This window comes from Leptopilina boulardi, unplaced genomic scaffold (assembly GCF_019393585.1).
Source record: "Leptopilina boulardi isolate dan_hultmark-lab unplaced genomic scaffold, ZJU_Lbou_2.1 LbouV2_130, whole genome shotgun sequence".
Taxonomy (NCBI): domain Eukaryota; kingdom Metazoa; phylum Arthropoda; class Insecta; order Hymenoptera; family Figitidae; genus Leptopilina; species Leptopilina boulardi.
In genome coordinates this window covers 190668-215045 of record NW_026137675.1, presented here as the reverse complement: position 1 = coordinate 215045, position 24378 = coordinate 190668, and the positions used below count along the sequence as shown (strand labels likewise).

At 21.1% G+C, this 24378-nt stretch overlaps 2 protein-coding genes across 4 annotated transcripts; one reads left to right on the top strand and one right to left on the bottom strand.

Moving 5' to 3' along the window:
- The first annotated feature begins 345 nt into the window (after nt 1-345).
- On the top strand, nt 346-1304 carry LOC127291297 (dolichyl-diphosphooligosaccharide--protein glycosyltransferase subunit DAD1). Its single transcript, XM_051320365.1, has 2 exons — nt 346-665; nt 1101-1304. The coding sequence occupies exons 1-2, from the start codon at nt 461-463 to the stop codon at nt 1229-1231; spliced, it is 336 nt and encodes a 111-aa protein (XP_051176322.1). The 5' UTR covers nt 346-460; the 3' UTR covers nt 1232-1304.
- Nucleotides 1305-2396: 1092 nt separating this feature from the next.
- Nucleotides 2397-24325, bottom strand: LOC127291268 (E3 ubiquitin-protein ligase AMFR-like). 3 transcript variants are annotated; one of them, XM_051320311.1, is made up of 8 exons: nt 24012-24325; nt 16542-16840; nt 12910-13167; nt 10039-10194; nt 7131-7453; nt 6609-6996; nt 6265-6497; nt 2397-6072 (listed from the first exon to the last, which is right to left on the bottom strand). In XM_051320311.1, the coding sequence occupies exons 2-8, from the start codon at nt 16794-16796 to the stop codon at nt 5835-5837; spliced, it is 1851 nt and encodes a 616-aa protein (XP_051176268.1). In that variant the 5' UTR covers nt 16797-16840; nt 24012-24325; the 3' UTR covers nt 2397-5834. The 3 variants fall into 3 exon arrangements, with proteins under 3 accessions (XP_051176268.1, XP_051176266.1, XP_051176267.1); XM_051320309.1 differs by having other exon boundaries at nt 2397-6075; nt 24012-24324; XM_051320310.1 differs by lacking the exon at nt 24012-24325 and adding an exon at nt 23452-23819 and having other exon boundaries at nt 2397-6075.
- Between the last annotated feature and the right edge of the window lie 53 nt (nt 24326-24378).

Sequence of the window (24378 nt, the reverse complement as noted above, 5' to 3'; positions counted from 1 at the left end):
TTATGCGCCCCGGCTATATAGGAGCAGAAAAAAAAACACACAATGAGAAAAAAAAACTATACACGAGTAAAAACTGTCACGAATTGCGCACCTGGCGGCGGTTAATGTAACTAAGTTTTGAGTGGGACTCGTTAGCCAGGAACGTAGATATTTTTTATTTCACCTTTTTTAATGAAGAATTCAAATTTTGTTAAATAAAAGAAAAAATTTATAAATATTTATCGAAAATTGTTTAATTTAAAACGAAACAATGATTTTAGTTTATAAATAAAAATTATTTTTCATCGATTGTAATTTTTATTTGACAATTAATTTGACGGCCCTGATTTGTCTTGCCACGCGTCAATTCCACGAATTTTCTTGACAATTGTATCAATATCAAAAGAGTTGTAAAAGAAGAGACGAAATAAAGTATTTGTTGGTGATTGATTAGAGAATTTAAAAAAAATATTTTACTAAAATGTCGATGATAGCGGTGATTAATAAATTTTGGCAAGAATATACAAAGAATACGCCGAAAAAATTAAAAATTATTGACTCCTATTTGTTTTATGTATTTTTGACGGGTGTCATTCAATTCATTTATTGTTGTCTCGTTGGCACTTTTCCTTTTAACAGTTTTCTCAGTGGATTTATATCCTGTATTTCCTGCTTTATTTTAGGCGGTGAGTAAATTAATTACTAAAATTTTGTGGATTAATAGTTTCTAATTTTTATATACCATAACCTAGAAACCGGTTAAAATTTTTTCATATATACAAATATTACGTGATAAAATATCTGTACATAGTAAAAATAGAATTTATTAATTTTTTTTTTCTCTATTTTTAATATTTCCACGATTTTTCGAGTTACAAATTAATTTAATTAGGTAAATTTTTTTTTTTTTTGAGGTTATGTTTTGAAAATCGATTTAGTTATATATATTTAAAATTTTAATTTATGTTAATTTGAGGGGATTATTTACTAAATTGAAATTTTTTTTTATTTTAATTGAAAATTTCAAATTTGGGGGAAAAAATTAATTAGTATTAAATATTGGTAATATTTTTAAATAAATTTTTATTTGTTGAAATAATGAAAAAAAATTTTAATTTCAGTGTGCCTTAGGCTTCAAGTAAATCCACAAAATAAATCACAATTTTATGGAATCAGTGCCGAAAGAGGATTTGCCGATTTTATATTTGCACACATTATTCTTCATCTGGTTGTTATGAATTTTATCGGATAAGAAAATTATTTTATCGCAAATGGCTTTTTTTCTATATATATATGTATATGTATTAAATATTTTTAGAAAATAATTTGTGACTTCTATTTTTCAAAAACCAAAATTTTCCTACAAATATTAATTTAATATTTAAATAATAATAATAATAATTAATAATTCTTTAACGTCCGAGAGAATATATTTAAAAGGGTAAGTAAAAACGATAACATTCGGACAAATGGATTTTAATTAAGTTTTCTCCAACGTTTCGAAATCACACCGATTTCCTCTTCAGGGAGTCTAGCAATACAAAATTATAAAAATTATTAAAAATTAAAAACAACAAACAAAAATACAAAGAAATTAAATTAATAAGAGACGAAGATTATCAAAAAACAAAAATACAAAAGGCAGTCAGAATATTAAATAAATAAATAAAAATAAAAATACATAAAATAAAATACAAAATTATACATGAACAATTAACAAAATATAAATCAATAAATAAAATTAATTATTATATAGAAGAAAAAAAATTAGAAAATAAATAAAAATAAAAATAACATGAATACAATAAATAAATTAATAAAACAAAATACAAGTTACCAAATAAAAACGATGAAAACAATTATCAGTCAGTCATTCTCACAATCGTCAAAAATCGAATAAACAAAAACAAAAATACCCATACGATGGAGAAATAGTATCTGGAGTCAGAATTAAAATTTAATTAAATATTAAAAAAGAATGTTATCGTTTTTACTTACCCCTTTTAAATAATAATTAACAATTAAATTAACTAATTTAATTTTCTATTTTATTTAAAAGGGGTAAGTAAAAACGATAACATTCTTTTTTAATATTTAATTAAAAAAAATTAAATTATATTCCTTTTTGTTTAAATTAACTAATTTAATTTTTTATTTTATTTAATTTTTTTTATTAATTAATTTTAAATAATTTAATTATTTTTATTTAGGCATTTATGTTTATTTAATATTTATTTATTTTATTTATAAATTAATAAATAATAAATCGAATAAAGTAATTTAAATAATAAATTTAATAAATATTAACATTTTTTTTTCTATTTACCAAATTGAAAAAATTTTTTCACTAATTTCCTTTTGATTTTTTAAAAATAAAGGAATTATTTTTAAATTAATGAACCAAAGGACAAAATATCTACAACAATCTATAGCATATTTTTATTTATGATATACACTTCTCATTACAATCCTAATGAAATGACAGATTATTGGCTGAAATGTATACGTAATAAGATTTCTTAACTGTGTTTTTTTTTTTTTTTGTGTTTGTGTGAGTGTATTTACAAGGATCTCGTGGAGGGTATTTTGATATCCTATATTTATTTATAATGGTGTACATGTATTTTTTTTTTCAAAGTATTAAAATCAAAAAAAAAAAAAAAAAATTACATCAAAAATGATTGAAAGTACAGAAAAAATGGGGACAAAATTACTCTTTTTTTTTTGTCTCCACACAATATTATAACTATCACATTTCTGTAAGATTTTTCCTTTTCAAATTTCAAAATTAAAAAAAAAAAACATCTCATTTTTACAAAATTGATAAACTTTAAATAAAACAAAATATTTAGCAAATAAAAATTATTTGTTTGAAAAAAAATATATTTTTTAATTTTCTTTAGGCAAAAGAAAAATTGCGAAATTTTACTTTGAAAAGATAAAAAAAAAAATTTTTTTTTTTAATACGATTTTTAGAAAATCAAAATCTTTTCTATTTAAAAAAAAAAAAAAAACAATGAAAATTTTTGTAAGTTCGAAATTATATTTCCCACAAAAATGATCCAGTCGATCGTTTTGTTTTGTTTTTTTTTTCTCTAAAAGTTTTCTATTAAATTTTTTATCCTTTTTTCGAGGATTTTTGGGATTTTTTTTTTTTTTTGGCAAATCGCCATACGCGGATAGTTGCTATTTTCACAACTCCATTAGACTCTGTGAACGATATTTTCACTTAGATTACTAAAAAATAAATAATTCTATTAATACTATAACAAAAGGCGCAATTAAAATTACGCCTTTTTGTCGCGAAAATGAATTTTGTCATTTTCTATATCAGTTTTTTTTTTCTTTCCTTGATCTTAAATTAGTGAGTAAATTTTTTTATTTTTCTCTCTTTTTCTTTCTCTCTTTCTCTCTCTCTCTCTCTTTTTCTCTCTTTCAAAATTGTATGAATATCATACGTACAAATGTACATTATACGAATGTATGCGCATTATAGAGGTGTATTTTTTTATAATACCTATTACTATTTATTTATATATAAAAAAGTCAATTATTATCACAAAAAAAAAAGCAAAAGCGAGAAAAATTCAAAAGGCGTTTTAATTATCAACTATATATATATGTATTTATAATATATAGACAAAAAAAAAACATAATGGAAATTAATTTAAAGTCTGCGAAAAAAGCAACAGATTATTTAGAGATAATGCTAAATATTTTCTTAAAGAAAAATTAAAGACAACCCTTTTTTTACAGTTCTTTCTTTTGAAAATTAAAATCCAAAATTTTTTCTATTTTTCAAAAAATGTTAAAAGAAATTATTTTTTTTCTTTTATAATTATTATTTTATTGTTTTATTAATTCTTTTTTCAAGAAAATAAAAAAATTGTTTTATTTAGATAAAAAAAAAATATTTTTTACATTCAGGGAAAAAATATTTACCTGAAACAGAAAAAGATAACACTAGAATAGCGAATGATTTAATTGAGACAAGTAAAATTTTTCCTACTACAGTGAAACGTTTCGCTGTTTCAGGTAAATTATTTTTTCCGTGTTCTTTCCTTGAAAAAAAATTCTCTTTTACTATTTTTACGAAAATATTTACTTTTAAAAAATTTAAAAAAAAAAATAATAATTTTTTTCTAGAAAAATTCAAAACCCTGGTATTTTTAAATTAAGTTTCAATTTTCTCGTGTGGCATTAACTATAGTACAAGGAATATTCTAATTTATTTTTTTTTACTATTCTATTTTTTCACATTGTTTCAAGTACTCAGCCTAAAAAAAAAAAAAAATGTAATCGGAGAAAAAAAAAGAATCTCGCTCTACTTTTTCAAATCCACCTCTATCTAAATTAAGAGGTTTTATAGAAAAAGAAAACATTTATATATATAAAAAAAAAAATTCTGTAAACTAGTCAATAAAAAAAAATAATAATAAAAAGTGCTTTAAATTCAAAGACTTTCGAATTTCCCTCTATTTTTTTTTTCATTTAAAACACGCTTTCATCGACTTTTTCCACTCTTTTAGACTAAAAAAAAAAAAAAACTCTCCTTCAAATTCTGGTCATTATCCGATTTTTCCTCTTTTTTCCTTCTTTTTATTTTCTTCGTTCTTTAATTTAATTACCTTTTCAGACATTTATTTTATATTTACTTTTCCTTCTTTTCAGCTTTTATTTATTATTTTCTTTAAATGAAAATTGAAATTCCATAGAATTAAATTATAAAAATTTATACAAGTCTATAAATTTTTAGAAATTAAACAAAGAAAACTTAAATTTATAGAAGTCTATAAATTTTTAGAATTGAAAAAAAAAATTTACAAAAATTTATATATAAATTTATATAATCGCATTTGAAGATGTAAAACAATTTTTAAATTAATAAAATTCTATTCTATATAAAAATTTATATATAGAAAATAATAAAGGAATTTATATAAAAAATTTTTGTAATTTTTTATAATTCCAAAAAAAATAATATATTATTTTTATTCTAATTCAAAATAGAATAATATATTATTTTACAACTAAGATTTTTTTTCTATTTAAAAAATTAAAAAAAAACGAATATTTTTTAATTTTTTTTGTAAAATTCAATTTTTTTTTGTATAATAATTAGAATAAATATTAATTATTTAATATTTTCCTTCTGTGAAATAATAGATAAATTTTTTTATTTATTTATTATGTTTCTTTTGTTAAAACTTTTTTCTTTTCTTTCTTTCTTTATTATCTTTTGTCTTACCATTTTTCCGCTTCTTTTTCTTCTCTTAATCTTCTTTTTCTCCTTTCTTGCTTTTTTTCCCCCCCTATCCTTTTCTTTTTCTAAACTTTTTTTTTTCCCCTCCATCACTCGTCTTTTCTTTTTCTTTTTTCCTCACGAAAAAATTTCTCGCCTTTTCTTTCTTTTTCTTTCTTATCTTCGCCTTATTTTCTCTTTTTCAAACTTTTTATCCTTTCACCTTTTTTCTTTTCTTTTTATTCCCAAATAAATTTATTTTCTCATTTTCGCCCATTTTTTCACCTTTTTTTCCCTTTATCGATTTTTTCCATTCATCATTTTTTTTTTCCCCCCATTTCTCAATTGCTAAATTTTTCTTTCTTATCCTTCACTTCCATATTCTCCACAATTTAACGCGAGAACTACGAAAATTAAAATTCTAGTTTCCGTTTTCTTTCTTTCTTATTTTTTTTTTTTTTGGAGGGTTATTTGAATCGCTTAATAAAATGCGATTCATTCAATACATTTAATATGGAGACGAAGAAGTTTCTCTTACAATCTCTCCTGAGATGCGAGTCCTGAGTTGAGAAAAAGTGATTTTTTTTTTCTTGCTGGACTGATTTGGAAACGCCTATGATTTAATTTCGTGTGTATTTCTTGATGACGATGGCATTGGACAGGAAATTGATGATGATGATGATGACGAAGGTGATTCTGTATCAGCGAGATCTGTTTCAATTTTATTGCATAATTTTTCGAAATATTTTCGACGTGCCGATAATAAAAGATGTTCTTTTCGACGTTTTAAAATTCTTTCCCTCTCAATTGGCGATTTTGAGAAACGACCACCCAAATTTATTTGCTCCTCGCTGCTGTAAAAAATAATTACATTTATTAAATAATTCTTTCTTTTTATTTATTACATTCATTAAATTAATTAAATTTGACCTAATTATAATTTTCTTTTTCAAAAATTTTATTAGAAATAATTATTCTTTAAATGAAATGCCTAAAAGTAATAAAAAAAATAGTAAAAATATTTTCATTTACTCCAAAGTTACCTGTCAACATTGGGAATATCAAGATGTGGATCCCACGAAGTTTGCGTTTCATTACTTGGCAAAATATTGCCAATGGATTGAGTTTGAGTTTCCGTTTCCGGCTCCTCAATAACATGATGTGGCAATGTTAATCTTCCATCGAGAATATTTTCAATTGTCAATTCCACCGATCTTGTCACTCGTAAATCTTCAATCACAACATTTCGCAAATAATGCGGAAACAATTGTTGTACCTAAAAAAAACAAACAGAAATTTAATAAAATTAAATTAAACAAACATTTATAAAATAAAGAACAAAATGAAATTGTGGCAAAAAAATTAATTGAAATTTTTTTTCTCAAACCTGTCGTGCCATTGCGTCCAATTGTGAATTACTGTGCGCCATGGTGAGAAAATCGCCACGCAAACGATTGTGCGTGACTTCAACGGAAAAACTTGGCAACCATGAAACATAACGTGAGCCATCGAAATGAAAAAAATGATTGTCATTCCTTCGCGCTGGTGTTTGTGATTCTTGTGGTATTTCTTGATTATTTTCACGATGATTTGCCTGCATACTCAATGCAAGACGACACGTTGGACACGATGTGTCTTGTTCCAACCACGATTGTAGACACGAATTATGAAATAAATGTCCACATGGTAATTTTCTTGCCGTTTCCATTTTTTCCCAACAAACAGCGCAATTGTCCGAATTTTCCGCGAGTTCCTCCTGCGTTGCCATTGGATAACTAGTTTTTCATCAAAAAAAATTATTATTATTATTATTATACTAAAATTATAGTAAAAATACTGAATAGTAAAAAAAAAATACTAAAAAATTCTTTGGAAAAAGAAAAGGGAAAATATTTTTTTGTAAACTGACTTTTGCTCCATGTGACTGAGAACAGCGAGATAATTTCGATGTTTTGTGATTCTCCGTTGAATTTCATAAAAGAGATATCGAAGTTGCATGCAAATAACAAGAGACGCCATACTAAGAAAGATGTTACTCCACAAAAGCATATGAATATGATGGAGAAATTCAACTGCCAGAACAGTTAATTCTGAAGCAAGTTCCGTATAATAAGCCAAGGGTCCTCTTTTGTCCCAGGAACGTGGAGATGATGTGCCAGCACCTCTTGTGTCATAGAGATGAATAGCGTAACGTAACATGACATGAATTGTTCTCACGCCAAGTAGTACACACTGAAAAAAAAAACAAAAAATAGAAACAATTTCATTTACATCATTAAAAACTATTTTTACAATTCTTAACTTATATTTTTTTCCAAATATTTTATTTCCCAAAAATTGTATAATAAAACAAAAAATATATAATTCTAAAGAGAAAAACTACATTAAAAAAAAAAAAAAAAAAGAAAAAGTATTTCAAACCTTGGTATTTCTTTAACTGAAGAATAAATAAATAACAATTAAATATGTAAATCGTAAAAAAAAAATATGAAAAAAAATAAAAGTCGTCTAAATGGAAAACAAGTTTTCTGTATAATATATAAACGACAGCACATTAACGACTACTTGCGGTTTATATAGATTAATCGATAGAGTGTTACAGACCTTTTCAATTAGAAATTAAGCAAACTCTATTTACAATATCTACATAGTCTATCATTTACAATCAAGCCTATATATTCATATAATGTGAACAAAAAATCTCAAACTCTATAATCAATTTAAAAGCCATAAATTTAATTTAATATTCAAATTGAAAACAACAATTTATAAATAATTGTCATATTAATGTCAAAATTATTAATAATACAAAATTTTCCAAATATATTATTTGTTTTTTGTTCTTTAAATCGTTTTTTTTCTTCAAATGTGACCTTTAAAATTTTCCAAGGCAATTATTTAATAATTAAAATCATTTCGGTAAAAGTTGAGTAATATCATGAATTTATTAATAATCAATCAATTATTTATTATCAATTAATTTACATTAATTAATAATTTAAAATTTTTAAAAATATTTGTCATCATTTTTTGTTATTAAAAAAAAAATAATATATTTTTCAAAAAAAAAAAAAAAATTATAAGCATCGAAAAACTTGAAAATATTACAAAAAAAATGATTTTCCTGAGATATTTTTTTATGTATAATATTATGTATATTATAAATTTTATTTTCAAGAGCAAAAGTGGGTAGAAGGATGAATATCAAGAGATGATTGATGTAATAAAATGATGAACTGGTTATAGGTGAATGTCCCGGACGCTTTTTTTTATTTAGATTCAAGGTCTGCTATCATTTAAATTACAAGAAAAAAAAAAAAAAAAAACTTTAGAAACATCGCAAAAAAAATAATAGTCAAAGGATAAATTTAAAAGAAAAGGTTATTGTTTTTTATGTTATAACTAAATAATTTTTAGTCAAAATTACAAAAAAAACAATAATAAAAATGATGTTAATAATAATAATAATAATAATAATAATAATAATAATAATTTTAATAAAAATTAATAATAATTAAAATAATAATCAGAATAATGAAAATAATAAAATAATAATCATAATAAAAATAATGATAATAATAATATTAATCAGAATAGTAAATATAGTAAAGAAGAATAAGAAAATTATTATACTTATTGTTAAATCGTCATATATTTTGACTAAATTTTTATTTGACCTAATTTGCAATTAACCTAATTCTTACTTACCCTAATCTTTTATTAAATCTAACTTTCAAGTTAGTTAAGTAAAGATTAAGATAAATAAAAATTGGGACCGATAAAGAAGAAGAAGAAGATGAAGAAGAAGTTATAAATAAGAATTAGGTCAAATGACCTAATCTTCAGATGACTTGAAACATTTTTTTGAAGCTAAATAAAAATAAAAAAAAAGTAATTTTTTTCTGTCTATTTTTTCCAAATATCGGAATTTTTTTTAGCTCTTTGATATTTTTTCCACGGTTTTTAATAAAAATCCCTGAATTTTCTCTCATCATTGTTTTTTTTTTAGATATTAAAAACAAATTTTTTAAAATTTCTTTACAAAAAAATAATTACATATATAGAAAATTATCAAGAAATTTTATTTATAGATTTTAAAAAATAAAATACCTTTTGGAAAATTAAAAAAATTTTTTTTTAATAATTGAATTTTTGAGAATTTTAATTTGAAAAAATCCTAGAATCCGAGTCCCAATTTAAATAATTTAAAAAAAAAATTGATTTACATATTTTCCTCACAATAAATTTTTTTTTTGTTGCAAGAATAAATTTCCATTGATTTGTAATTAAATTACAAATGTTGAAAAATTTTCGTTCTTTCTCTATTATTAATTATTATAATTTATTTACTTATTCTCAATCGATATTATAATAATTATAATATTAATAATTATTGACTAATTCCTAATTATTAATAAATTAAAAATCCGTTACTAAATTTCAGTTTAAAAAGAAATGTACAAGAACAAAACGTGAATCCTTGATAAGATATATAATAAAAAAAAAATCTTAAAGTTCCGGATTAACGATTCAGTGTCCATTAAGTGGTAAAATGATTCAAGTTTTCGAACCTTCGATTATTTTATTACTTTTTTTTTTTGCTTTTTTCCTTCGCTAAAAATTAAAAAGCCTTCGCGCGCAAATTTGTATGACATATTTTAATTGCCTTGGAATAAAATGAAACTTGAATTTTTTTTTATTATTCTCGAAAATAAACTTGAAAAAAAAAAATTTTACGAAAGAATTAAGAATTTAACAAAAAATTTTTTTTAATTTAAAAATTAATAAATTATCAAATAATAAAGAAAATGACTCACCTCTGCTGACATGAAAGCGAAAGTATTAAAGGAGACGAAGAAAAATGCTGCGGCCGTGCAAAGAAGAAGCATAAATCCAGAAAGTGCCAAAATTGACGCCAAAAGACCCAATAATCTTGCATGACTCCATCCTGGAGTTGTTGGCGAAAATGAGAGCTGGAAAAAAAAATTTTTTCATTAAAACGAAGAAAAAACAATCATTATTTTATATGGAAAAAAAATTACAATTTGGAAAAACTCAAAAAAAAAAACTCAGATAATCATAGAACCAAAAAAAATATATTTGTTTCAGGGCAAATAAAATATTTCAAAATAATTTTCATATTTTTAAATAAAAATTTTATTTCCAAACAAAATTTTTTATTTTAAATTAATAATTATTCTTTTCTTTTAATTTACAGTTAAAGATTTTCTTTTAATTTTTGAAATTAAAAAAAAAAATGTATTAAAAATTGAATTTTTAATTTATAGTGAAAAATAAAAAATACATATAAATAATTACAACTCATTTTATAAATAAAATGTCAAGGAGAAATAACTAAAGAGACTTGCAACTGAATTAATTATTTAAACAAAACTGATATTAATCTTGTTTTATTTTTTGAAATAAAAAAAGAAGCAACACATAAGAAATCCTACACGTGATTAATGTGAATAACAACTTGTTAAACTTGATTAATTTCAATCTAGAAATTAAGCAATAATTATAGGTATAATACTGATTAATAATTACAATAATAATAATAATAATAATAATACTCAATCTATTCACAAGTTGTGTGTGACTCAGAAGAAAAATTTTCCAATCACAAATAAAAAGTTGAACTTAACATTACAATTCAAAAATGAAATGAGAGTAAAGTGAGTCAAGCGAATTAATTTGCATTTGTATCTATACATATTTCTGATTCAAGTTCTAAAAATATATTTTTTTAGTTTTTTCTAAAAAAAAAGAGAAAAATTACAAAATTAATTTTTTAAAACAAAGAAAATTCTTTAATTTTTGTCCAATTCGAAAATTGATTTAATTTTATTTATTTAGTACTCTATACGATAATTTAGTAATTTTTTTTAAATTTATTTTTTTTTATTCATTATATCAGAGAAAAAAATTATTATTTATTCTCTTTTCATTGAAATTTCAAAAGAATTTTGAGATTTGCAAACTTTTATAAAAGAATTTTTTCGAAATTAGAATTGGTTCATTTCGCAGCAAAAAATTGATTTTTTTTTTTGCCCCTTTATTACGATTTTCTGACATTTTACGTTGAATTTAAAAAAAAAAAAAAAAAAAAAAATTCGCCATTCTGCCTTTGGCATGTAACCTCGTTACTTTTATTGGATTAAACATTAGTCTAATAGGATTTTGACCACCACACACAGTAAATCTCTTGATTTGATTGTGTAATGAAATTTTCATTTACCCCCCCCCCCCTCAGAAAATTCATTATTTGAAAAAGAGCTAGAAATCTTGATTTTTTTTTCCACCAATAATTAATTTTTTTTCAAAAACTTAATAAATATATTGTAAAATTAAAAATAGTAATTATTTAATAATAAAACTAAAATAATTTTTTACAATAATTTTTTTTACAATTAATTTGTTTGAAAAATGAATATTGTGAAATTAAAAATAATAATTATTTAATAATAAAACTAAAATAGTATTTTTAGAAACACTGAAAAAAAATTTATTTGATTTAAATAATCGATTATTTGATTATTATAAAATAAATATTTACTTGAATCAAATAATTATTTGATACAAATAAATATTTATTTGATAATAGTCAAGTAAGCGATTATTTGAATCAAATAAATTTTTTTTTAGTGTATTTTTACGAAAATTGAATAAAATTTTTTATTTTTTAATAAATAATTTTAAAAAATAAATAAATTTTTTTTCAAAACTAAATATCTAGAAATAAACAGATATTTTTCATGTTACGCCTCTGCTTTTAGAAAAATGAGATTTGCAAAAATTTTTGAAATAAAAAGAAAAAGAAAAAAAAAATTGCGTTTTAAATAGAATTGAATGTATAAAGAGATATATAAGTGGTACACATCTTGTTAGTTGGTGTTTAAAAGAAACAGCCGATACAATATCATAGTCAAGGTTCAATTGAGAAATATATATATACTCGGGGCGTATTCAGTGAGCCATGTAGGTGCACACACAACGAATAAATTTCACCAAGGTGTCAAGGACTTGTTGTTCCGCGTCATTTTACCACATAAAACACATGAAAAATTGTTCCAATTTCAGTAATCAATCGTCCATGACTGATTTATCCAATCAACTTTTTAGCACGCGCTCAAATTTCATATAAATTCGCAAATTAAAAAAAAAAAAAAAAAATTAACACAATTTTCTGAATTATTCTATTATTCTATTTTTGAATTCTATTATTTAAAAAAGAAAATAAGTTACAAAAATAAATAATTATTGACAAAAAAATTAGATAAGAAATTAAAAAAAAAAATTAAACAAATTATAAAAAAGTAAATTAATAATCAAGGGGAAAATTTTATTATCATCGATTTTAAAAGAAATATATATTTTTTTTTTTGAATAAAATTTTTTATAAATTTTCTTCTAAAAAAAAAGTCTTCCAATGTTTATTAAAAAAAAATTGTAAATAACATTTTTCTTTAAATTGTATAATTTTTTTTTTGTTTTAAAAATTAATTTCTTTTCTAATTGTTAAATCATTTAGTGGACTTTGAAAAATTTTTTTTTTTTTTCAAATAATCGTCTTTCTAGTAAAAATTTTCAATTATTTCTACCAATAATTGTAGTAATAATCTTTTTTTGCTAGGAAAAAAAAAAAAAATTGTGAAAAACTTGTTGACAAAAAAAAAAATACTCACATATTCAAATCGATCTTTGCACAGTTGACTGAGAAGACTGAGAAATCCGAGAGCAGTGAACCAGGCGCACCAGAGGACGACCTCGTCCATATATTGAACGTTAAGTACACCAAAAACAAAGATGAATTTGTAAAAGATGAAATTCCAAAATTTATCTTTCAAATGTTGCCTCTCCGAAACTCGTAGCTCACCAAATACAAGTTTCTGGATCGATTTTCCCAACAAAATTAGGACGCAATAGGCCATGTTTATCAGTGTCTGCAAAAAAAAAAAAAAAAGAGAGAAAAAAAAATTATTACATTTTCAAAATGGAAAAAAAATATTCATAAATTAATTTATTGAAAATATATAGTTTTTTTTTAAATTTAATTAAAAAATAAAAATTCCTTTTATTTATTAAAAAAATATCCTTTTTATGGGGAAAAAAAATATTCTTTTTATATTAAAATTTTTTTTTTTATGAAATTATTCTTCAAAAGCAAACTATATTATTTTTATCAAATTTCTAATTGTTACTGAAAAAAAACTCGGAATCTTGACAACCACGTGTACCTTTTTTCTAATATACACGTAATTACAGTTTCACTTGCGTATTTCTTGGCAATATTGAGTGAGAAGAAAGCCAAATATAGGGACCTTGACAAAAATTCGATTGAGGAACACGGAAGAATGGGAATTGTACCAAAAATTATTTAGACATTCAAGGTTAACGAAAAATGTTAATTTCTTAAAAAGAAAAAAATTTTATATACTATATTCAAAAATTTTTGGTATAAATAATAAAAAAAAAAAAAAAAAAATACATATGTATATATACAAAATATATGCAAAATCAATCAATTGAACTTAAAATAAAAAAAAATAAATAAAATAATAAAATTCAACGAAACAGGTTTTGTATAATTCTTTGAAAGAGAAAATTGAATATTGATTTTCTCATTTGGCGCCAATAATTGAATAATTTAAATGGTCATTTCATTCAATATTCCTTCGAAAATTACAATCCACATGTTGTATTTTTTAAAACCAGATTATTGTCATTTACAAATCAATTTTTTATCCAATTTTCCAAAAATTGAGAAGAAAAGTTATTATTTTTTGCATAGACAAATAATTTTATTTCTCTAAAGTGAAAATAAAATATTCATCATAATTTAATTATTTAATTTCATAAACAAATTGTAATTTTGTTATCAGAAAAAAAATACAAATTACAATTAATAGTTAAAAATAGAAATAAATCGAAAAATAATTTTTATTTTTTAAATTTTCTGCTTCAATTTAATGCAATAATTTTATCAAGATTTTTTGTGAATAAAATTAAAATCTCGTACTGCATTTTAAATAATTAATTAATGGATAAATATTAAAACGTGAGAATAATGAAAACGTGACTCTTTACGTCGCGTGTTTTTTCTTTTCAAATTAAAAAATTATCAATTTTACATATTCAATGAAACAAAATTACTTAATTATAAAAGAATTTTTTTTAGTAATTATTAAGACTAAATTACTGTTAACTTATTATATAAAATAATCATTTATATAAATAATTATCATTTAAAAATGTATTATTTACAATAATAATTGTAAAAATTTATAATAATAACCATTAAAAAAAAATTATTATTCATAATAATAATTATATAACACTTAAAAAATATTAAAAAAAAAAATTATGGAAACTGTTATTTATGCGAGAATTTTTTGTTTTATCATTCAGAGAAAATTACATAATTAGAAAAACAATAATAAACGATTCCGCTAGCTTTGCAAATTAGAAACATAACATTCATAGGATTGAAAATATATTCTATTTTTAACTTATATTTCCGAGTCATTTTTAAAAAATGATTGTGTGTCAGACATTAATATTTTATGAGTAATCGGAAACATTTTCTTTTTCATTTTTTAAAGAGAAGAAATTTTTTTTTTTCTCAAAAAAAAAACAATTTTTCCAAAAGATAAAAACTAGAAACGTAAAAAAAAATCCATTAACAAATTTTCTATTATTCTGAAATGTATGATTAATATTTTTTTTTTTTGTCTCATCATTATCAGATAACGTTAAAAGGAAAAAAAAAATTCTCTACTACAGATAACAATATTGCGATGACTAGATTTTTTTTTTGCATTCAATTTATATTTATTTCAATTAAAAAGAAATGAAAAAGAAATTTCAGCTTTAGAAATTATTTAATAACAAAAAAATTAATAAATAAAAAATAATATAATAATAATATAAAAATTACAATAATAATAATAATAATAATAATAATAATAATTTTCAATATAAAAGAAAAATTAGACAACTCAATTTATGATAATTTAAAATATTTGAATTTTCAAGAGCGAAAAGGCAAAATATCAAAAATAAAAATTGATGAATAAAATCCTAACTGAAGGATAATTTTTTTTTTTTTTAAATAATTGTCAACTTATAAAAAAAATTGTAATAGAAGAATGATTTTCACGCATATTCATTGTTCGTAATATTACGCAATAATTCCTATCGTAACGATTGGATCACAAGATTTCGTAAACACGCCACATTAGAAAGCAAAATTTTAGAATTTATTATTATTTGTATTATAATTATTATTATATAATAATTATTATTTCAATAATTATAATATATTATTAATATCAGTAATATAAAAAAAATTTATTTTTTAATTCATTTTCAATTTTTTTAAATTTTCTATTATTTTTTATTATAAGATTAAAAAATCTATTTATTATTATTAAAAATAATATAAAATTATTTATAATTAATAAAATAATATTAATAATTATTATAAAAATTATTATTATTATCATCATAGAAACTACTAACGGTAAAATTTTTTCATTTTTCTAATTAAAAAATATTTTAAAAATTTATTTTTATAACTTGCAACTATTTTTATAGAGAGCTTTGATAAATTTTCGATTATTATTTTATCAATAACATTAGTTTCAAGGGATTTTCTTTTTTTAATTAAAAAGTCATAAATAGAAAAGATCGGGGAAAATACAATAATAATAAAAAAAAAAAAAAAAAAAAAGGGAGAATTCTCCCTTGTCTCTGTGTGAAAATTCTTTCAACGCTTCCGTAATCTATTTTTCCGCGTAGTGACTGCAACTACAATAATTTTCCCACGTATTATCTACAGTGTCTTCCTTTTGTAAGAAACCAGGTCAGCAAGTAAAGTGTCTCTCTGATACCGAGAGGCTCAAGTTGGATGGTTGACAAGACACCAATTTTTTTTTTTTTCATTACTTTCTTATAAATCCAACATTCTTTTTTTTCAATTTATTTATTTTCAATAATTTTTATTTATTATATACCGTTACTGTTTAATTTCAAAAAAAAATTTTTATTCCAAAAATTACTTTTAACAATTTTAATCATACAAAAATATAATTTAAATAAAATATATTAATTTTAAGTATTAATTAATAATAAATTTCAATAGATTATAATTCAATAAATTTTTTACCTATTTTAATTTTATAATTATTTTTAATTTTGTTCGTTTTAATAATTGTAATCATTTTTTTTTGTTTCGCTATAAAAAAAAAAAAAAATTGAAAATCGAATTTTGTGGAAAAAAAAATAAATTTATTAGAAAAAAAGAAAATTATTTTACCCAAATGCATAGTGGTTCCTGGACCATGCATGAGAAAATCTCCTTCAAATGAACGCCAAATGATCGTGGATCAATTTCCGTGACATTTGTTGTAATATTGTCGTGATCAACAATATTTGTATGATTTGTCCGCCACGCTGGATCCTTGACAACTTGCGCGGCATAATATACAGAGCATGATAATATTCCAACACTAATTGCCGTGTAAACTCGCAAACTCGGGACCGGTAAACGGTCCAGAAACACCATCGGCATGTTCGACTCAATTTTTGTAAATCTTCGATTACTCCCTTAAGATGCTGTGAAAAAAAAATCAAAATCAATATAAGAATAATAATAAAAAAAATTATTATTAAATTAAATAAATATAAATTATTATTATTATTAATTAATTATTGTTAACATATCTTCAAAATTTCAATTGTTTCATAAATTTGACAACATTGTATTATTATTTTTACACATATAATATAAAAAGGGGGAAATTTTCTACACTTGCAATTTTTTTTTTTACCTTTTTATCTTGACGGACAGGTTAACAAACGCGTGCATAACTCAATGATACCGGAAACGAAAAACCTTCAATTATTCTTTATTATATATTATTATACATTTAATATTATTTAATATTCTACTATTTTCCCTTTTAAAGAATCTTTTTTATTTTTTTAAATACACTCTCTAAATTTGAATCAGTAAAAAAAAAAAATTCAACTATAATAATTTTGAATTAATTGAAATTAGCAAAATTACTTTTTGCTTTTGAATTAGTTAAATTTTACTAATTTGGAAGTAAAAAAAAAAAATTTTTTTTTTTACTATTTCAAATTTAGAGAATACTTTTACAATAATTTTTGAAAATTAATAATTGTAATTAATTGTAATAAATAATTATAATAATAATAAATAGTATTAATAATAAATAAAATAATAATAATAATAATAATAATTATAATAAATAGTATTAATAATAAATAAAATAATAATATAATAACAATAATAAAAATATTTCTAATTAATTAAAAAGTTAATAATAAAATTTTGATTTAACAGAATTTTAATTTAATTTTTACTAAATTTTTAAATTTTTTACTAAATTTTTAAATTTTTTACAAATTTTTAAATAAAATTTGAAAAAAATGTTTTTTCTCCTCAAAATATGACAATGTATACTGCATATTTGCATATTTGTTCGGTTGATAAAATAATAATAAAAAAAAGAGTTTAAATAAATGATTACTTTGTCAATAAAAAAAAAAAAATGAAATAAAAAAATTGCAAACAGAGAAAAAAAATCGTTTTGAATATAAAATAAAGATTTTATCATTGTTTTGTGTGCCCTTATAATATACATATATATATTTGACTTTATTTTCAGCGCTTTACAATGACCTTGAAATAATTTACAAAGTCACAAATGGATTTTTTCTTTGCCATTACACCCTTGTAAAAAATTCTACTTTACTCAATTTTTCTTTCACACATAGCATACACAATTTGCAACTTTAATTAATTTATTAAATATTCAACAAATTTCGTATATAGGTATAAGCAATATTTTTAACCGTTCAATAAGCTTGTTATTTTTTTTGTTTTATTTATTTTTTTAAATAATTAATTCCTCATTTAAATGGTGGATTACCATTTTTTTTTTATATATTTGTATAATTTTTTTAATTTTCATAATTAATATATTTATAATTTCTTTTATATAAAAAATTTACAATTAATAAATAATATATTTATAATTAATAATAATTAATAATAATAATAATAATAATAATAATAATAATTTATAATAATTAGTAATAATTTTTTTTAAATTTATTTATTAATAAAATTTCTGTTAATAAAAATAGTTTATAAATATAATAATAAAAATGTTAGTTAAAATAAAATTAATTGAATTTATAAAATAATATTTAAAAAAATGTAACTTAAGCTTTTAAAAACGCCGAACAATTATTAATAGTCGTCATTTGCAATATATTTACTTTGTCGCTCAATAAAATACGACCACGTGGATTTCCTACGCAAAAATATTATTATTTTTTTTCCATCTTTTTAGGTTATGTTTCGCAATTAGTGTATAATAAAGTTATTTTCTGTCATTGCTAATGCGAATAAAACAATATTTTTTAAACAAATACAAATTTATTTATAATTATTATAATTTATTTATTTATAATTATTATAATTTACTTATTTATAATTATTATAATTTATTTATTTATAATTATTATAATTTACTTATTTATAATTATTATAATTTATTTATTTATAATTATTATAATTTACTTATTTATAATTATTATAATTTATTTATTTATAATTATTATAATTTACTTATTTATAATTATTATAATTTATTTATTTATAATTATTATAATTTACATATTTATAATTATTATAATTTATTTATTTATTGATTAAGTTATTTTTTACTATAAGCCCGTACATTGTAATTAAATAATTTAATTTTTTTTTTTTTACTTTTTTAAACATAATGCAAATTAATGTTGATTATTTTCTTTTTTTTCTTTTAGTTATAAAAATGTATAATACCATTCGAATTTTCATCGATTATTATAATTTTTTTTTTTAAATAATCTATAAATAAATAAAAATCAGTACAATGAACCATACCAATGTACATGACATTGGTTAATATTCTATTGCTGGTAACATTGTCAGATAAATTATATTTAATAGACGGTGTTGTATTTATAGACAAGGGGACAACGACCCAGGAGAGAGAGAGAGAGAGAGAGAGAGAGGCTTTCGAGAAATTAATCGCGGAAGAAAACTAAATAAGCAAATTGTCTTTCCAACGATTAACTTGAATATTACATAAGATGAATCAAAAATGAGTTTCATAATATTCTCATTGAAATTAGAAATGGAAATTAGTTATATCGACGCGTGGACACGTGGGACACAATTAGAAATTATATTTGATGGTAATTTCCCAACGATACGAAATATATATAGTAATTATTTTATTATTTTACTATATAGATAATTAAATGATTATTTAATTAGTCAATATAATTTTGGTATTTCTAAATAGTAAAAATATCACTAAATCGAATAATAATTTTTGTTTTGTTATTTTTTTTACTAAAATTTTGATAAAAAAAAATTAGTAAATCAAAAATTAGTATTTAATTAGTATAAATTTTAGTAAATTAAATTTATTAAAAATTAGTAAACGAATTAGTGAAAATTTCTATTAATTTTTAGTTATTTTTGGGATACTGAAACTAAAAAAAAAAAATATTACTAAACCAAATAGTAATATTTTACTAATTAGTAAAAGAATAAAAAATTTCGAAGGAAAACGAGTGAAAATTTCTAGTAATTTTTTGTAATTTTTCGAATACTAAAACTTAAGTAAAAAAAAAATTTACTGAACCAAATAGTAATATTTCACTAAAAATTAGCAAAAAAAAATTTCTACAAATTTTCAGTTATTTTTTTTACTACAATTTTAAAAAAATTATACCAAATATTTAGTAATTTTTGTAACTAAAAATTAGTGAAAATATTTAGTAATTTTTGTTACTAAAAATTAGTGAAAATATTTAGTAATTTTTGTTACTAAAAATTAGTGAAATTTTTTTTTTTTTTTTTTTTTACTAATTTTTACCAACATTAAAACTTAATTTCCAAGTAAAGAACGTCATCGCAAAAATACGTAAATGAGATATATATAACAGGAAGAGATCTAGTTTCGATGTTGTACTTGTCACTTTATTATTTTTATTATTATTATTATTTATTTTTTTTAAAAGTCCCTATCATCATAGAAGCATTATTATCTATTTTTTTTAAATTCGTCATTGAAAACCGGTTTTATTTTCCTTAATGCTGGAAAGTGGGTATAATTAAATACTTATTTTTACAAGTGGCGATAAATTTAATGTTCTGAATTATATAGACTAAATATATAAATATATTTATATATAATTCTCAGTTCTATCTTTATACTATTTGAAAGTATTATTTACGATTGTATATCCGGTAATTAAAAAAAAAAAAAATTTGATTTAATTTTTTTGAAAACTTTGGTTGAATCCAAAAAAAAAAAAATTCAGCTAAACGAACTGTTTGATTTAACTAAATTCTTTAACTGAATTTCAATTGAATATTTTTATTTGAATTGTTTATGAATCAAATAAAAAGAGAAACAAAATTTCCAAGCAACTTTTTTTTTTTTAAATTGTATATTCAAAAGATTCATTTATAAATGTTGGCTTAATGACCTTTTAATAATCATCATAAGTCAATTATACATATGACACATGTATCGATGAAAAATAATTCCTACCTTCTGTAAAAAAAGAAAAAAATAAATTACAATAAAAATCAAAATGCAAAAAATATGTACATAATCTAATTTCTTAATTTTATAATTGCTTGAAATATTCTTTCATATTGATACCCAAAAAAATATAATTTTTAAAAAAAAAATATTTATTTTATAATAATCAAATTAATCAATATTTAATATTCAATTTAAATCATTTTTATTTGGATTAAATAATTTTTTTTTTTTTTGGTGTAGTTTATTTAAATATTGTAAATTGATTTAAATATATTTATTCATTTATTTAATTTAAATATTTATTCATTTATTTATTTAATTTTAATTTAAATATTTATTCATTTATTTAATTAATTTAATTTAAATATCGTAACATTGATCTATGAAATTTTTTTTTTTTTTATTGAAGTTCTAATGAGAATGTAGAATTTCGCTTCGAAAAATTATATATTATGATAATTAAAAAGCCATTAGGCAACTATTATTAAAGAAAAATAAATTTTTACTCGAGTAAAAACTTCTTTTCTTTTTTTTTTTTTTATTTATTTATTAATAAATAATTTAAACATAAAAATAAAAATTTTAATATTGTATAAAATTAAAAAATTACTATAATATAACAAATTAAAAAATTATTAATATTGTAAAAAATTTAAAATATTATAATAAAATAAAAATGAAAAAAATAATAATAATAAAAAAAAAATAATTCGTTACTATTATAAATTATCACCTTTCATTCTCATGATAATTTTCGCGAAACAAGAGTCTGATAAAATTGCAATTTTTCGTACAATAATAATAATAATAATTATTATTATTCGACGAAATTTTCAATTTTCAAGTAGATTATAAAATTCAAGGTCAATTGAATCACCTTTTCGAAAATGTGTATGTATGTATTTTGCCAATTTGTTAACTTTGTGCCAATTAAAGAGACTGCATTAAAAGTCTAATGCAATCAGGAAGTTACTATAAATGGAAAATAAATTTGCTATTAGAGAGAGATAGAAGGCTTGTAGGTGAGGAAAACACGAAGTCAAAAAACCCATGAAAAAAAAACCTAAATATTTCACATTCTCAATAATTGTCACGAATAAATAATAATTATTATCCAATTAAATCATTATTATAAACGGAAGTAATTAATATATTTAATTGCAAAAAATTATAATTTAAAAATGTTAATTTTTAATTTTAAATTCAATTTTACTGTTATTTTTTATTATTAAAGTTTAGAAAAAAATTAAATTAATAGTTATAAATTAATTAATTTTTTAAAAGAATATTTTTTTTTTAATATTTGTAACAAAATATCGAGCTCACAGAATATAGCGATTTATTATTACAGTTGTAATTTAAAAAAAAAACAATTTTTTCTTTTTAAAGTGAAATAATATTTCTCATAAATCTATTAATATAATGAAATTCAAAGAGCATATGACGAAATATAAAAAGAGATAAATGTAAATATTTCCGAAAATACATATTTAAAATTCTCACAACAAACTCAGGAAAAATTAAAAAAATATAAATATAAAAAAAACAACAAAAAACAAAAAAAAATAATAAGGAAATTAAACAGAGAAAGAAAATCTCAATAAATATTTAAATAATATTTAAATAATATTACAAATAAAATAAAAACAAACGTAACAATAAATAAAAATTAAAAAATAAAATACAATAAGAAAATAATAAAGAAAAATAATATAATAAAATACTAAATATAATATTAGGAAAAAAAAAAGAATTTTAATTGCACGTTTTCGTCGAAATTGAAATTAAAAATTTCAATTAATCCTTACTATGAAACGAGTAGATATGCAAATTAGGCAAGAGCAAGATATTCTTATGTTATTTTCATGGACAGAAGAGAGAAGATTGCGTTAAAAAAATAAAATAAAATTTTTATGCTAGAATTAAAAAATTTATTTAACCCTTTAAGGCGCAAATTAACTATCGTAATAATAATTTTTCATCATATATTATTTTTAAAGTTTTTGGGATGCTGATTACGTTTATATTATGTCCGTTTTCAAAAATCCAAAATGGCGGATTTAATATGGCGGCCCAAAAATTTAAAAAATTCACCAAAGCATTTTGAATCTTATTACATTACTTAGAAGTTTTCGAGAACGCTGATTAATTCTAGTTATTATTATTATTATTATTATTATTATTATTAAAAGTGGGAAAAAACCACCAAATAATATATAAAATATTTTACACACGAATTCGAAAAACCCTTTCACGCATTGCGAAAAAAAAGCCCTTAGAGAAAATCAGCATTCCATACACGATGAGCGGAAGCTTAAAATAGATAAAAAAAAAAGTGCTCTAAAAACTAAATACCCGATCAACCTGTTTAAACCGGTAATCAACCCAAGAGGATATTTCAAACACAACTTTATATACTCTATAAACTTGCAAACACACATATAGAGAAAATCTTCGCTAGAAACGAAGAAACCTAACCTAACTTTCAAAAAAAAGTCACAGAATGTAAAAAAAACAATACTAAATTAAAAATTCTAGTTAAAATACAAAATATAAATAAAAAATAAATAATATTCAATTTACCTCTATATATTCCTTATTGTGAGTATATATGTAACAAAAACAGGGTTAGGGAAGGGGGGGTGTAACAAAATATCCCCTTTCCCGTGAGTATATCACTTTATAAACCCGGAAACACTATTATTTTTATTATATTTCACTCATTGAGTGAAAGTAAAACTCAAAAACCGTATCACTTTACAACTTGAATAATAATTTTCTCTCCACTCACATTTGGTTATAAAAAAACTTCTTTTTATTAAAAAAAAAAAAATTAGCGAAAAAGGAACAAATTTAAAAAAAAAACAACTTATAAGACGGAAACTGAGACACTTGTGTATGACACTGTTGTGTCGAGAAGAGTAAAGGAGCCTGGTTGTATATGCGATATAGGGGAATTCGCAATATCGACGTGAGGGAGGATTGGAGGAGAGCAAAAGTGAAATGAGAAAAGAGAGAGAGAGAGAGAGACACACACTCACAAAACCTCTGCAATAATCTACTGATTTAAATAACTCTCCGGTATGTGTGGTATAATTATTATAGGTACACGTGTATCAGAAAAAAAAAGATTTAACACATACCCGGTTTATGTTGCAATCATGTGTGTTTTTACCGCGAACTTATCATCATCTTTTTTTTTTCTTCCTTCTTATTTTCCGAATAGCCGAGAGAAGTCGAGGTTCAAGCAAGCATGTGGCACTGATTAACAACTGTGAATGTTGAAAATTTATCTTGACATTCTATTGTTATCGATGTGTGTTACATTTACGTTCACTGAATCACTGATAAAAACACGACGACAACTCTTATATGTTTTACCTGTCAATTTTTAAACACTTACTATAGAACTAACACAGAGTGGTGTATTCTTTTTTTTTTTTTTTCTCTCTTTCGTTGATTTCAGAGAGGAGGGGATATTATCGTAGAACGACCAGTGTGCGGCGTGCC

Excerpts from the sequence above, each read along its gene's own strand:
- LOC127291297 (XM_051320365.1), top strand. The coding sequence starts at position 461 with ATGTCGATGATAGCGGTGATTAATAAATTTTGGCAAGAATATACAAAG. Across the intron at positions 666-1,100 it reads TTCCTGCTTTATTTTAGGCG|TGTGCCTTAGGCTTCAAGTA; the intron begins GTGAGTAAATTA and ends TTTTAATTTCAG.
- LOC127291268 (XM_051320309.1), bottom strand. The coding sequence starts at position 16,796 with ATGCCGATGGTGTTTCTGGACCGTTTACCGGTCCCGAGTTTGCGAGTT. Across the intron at positions 13,168-16,541 it reads AGGAACCACTATGCATTTGG|ACACTGATAAACATGGCCTA; the intron begins GTAAAATAATTT and ends TTTTTTTTGCAG. Across the intron at positions 7,454-10,038 it reads TCGCTTTCATGTCAGCAGAG|TGTGTACTACTTGGCGTGAG; the intron begins GTGAGTCATTTT and ends TTTTTTTTTCAG.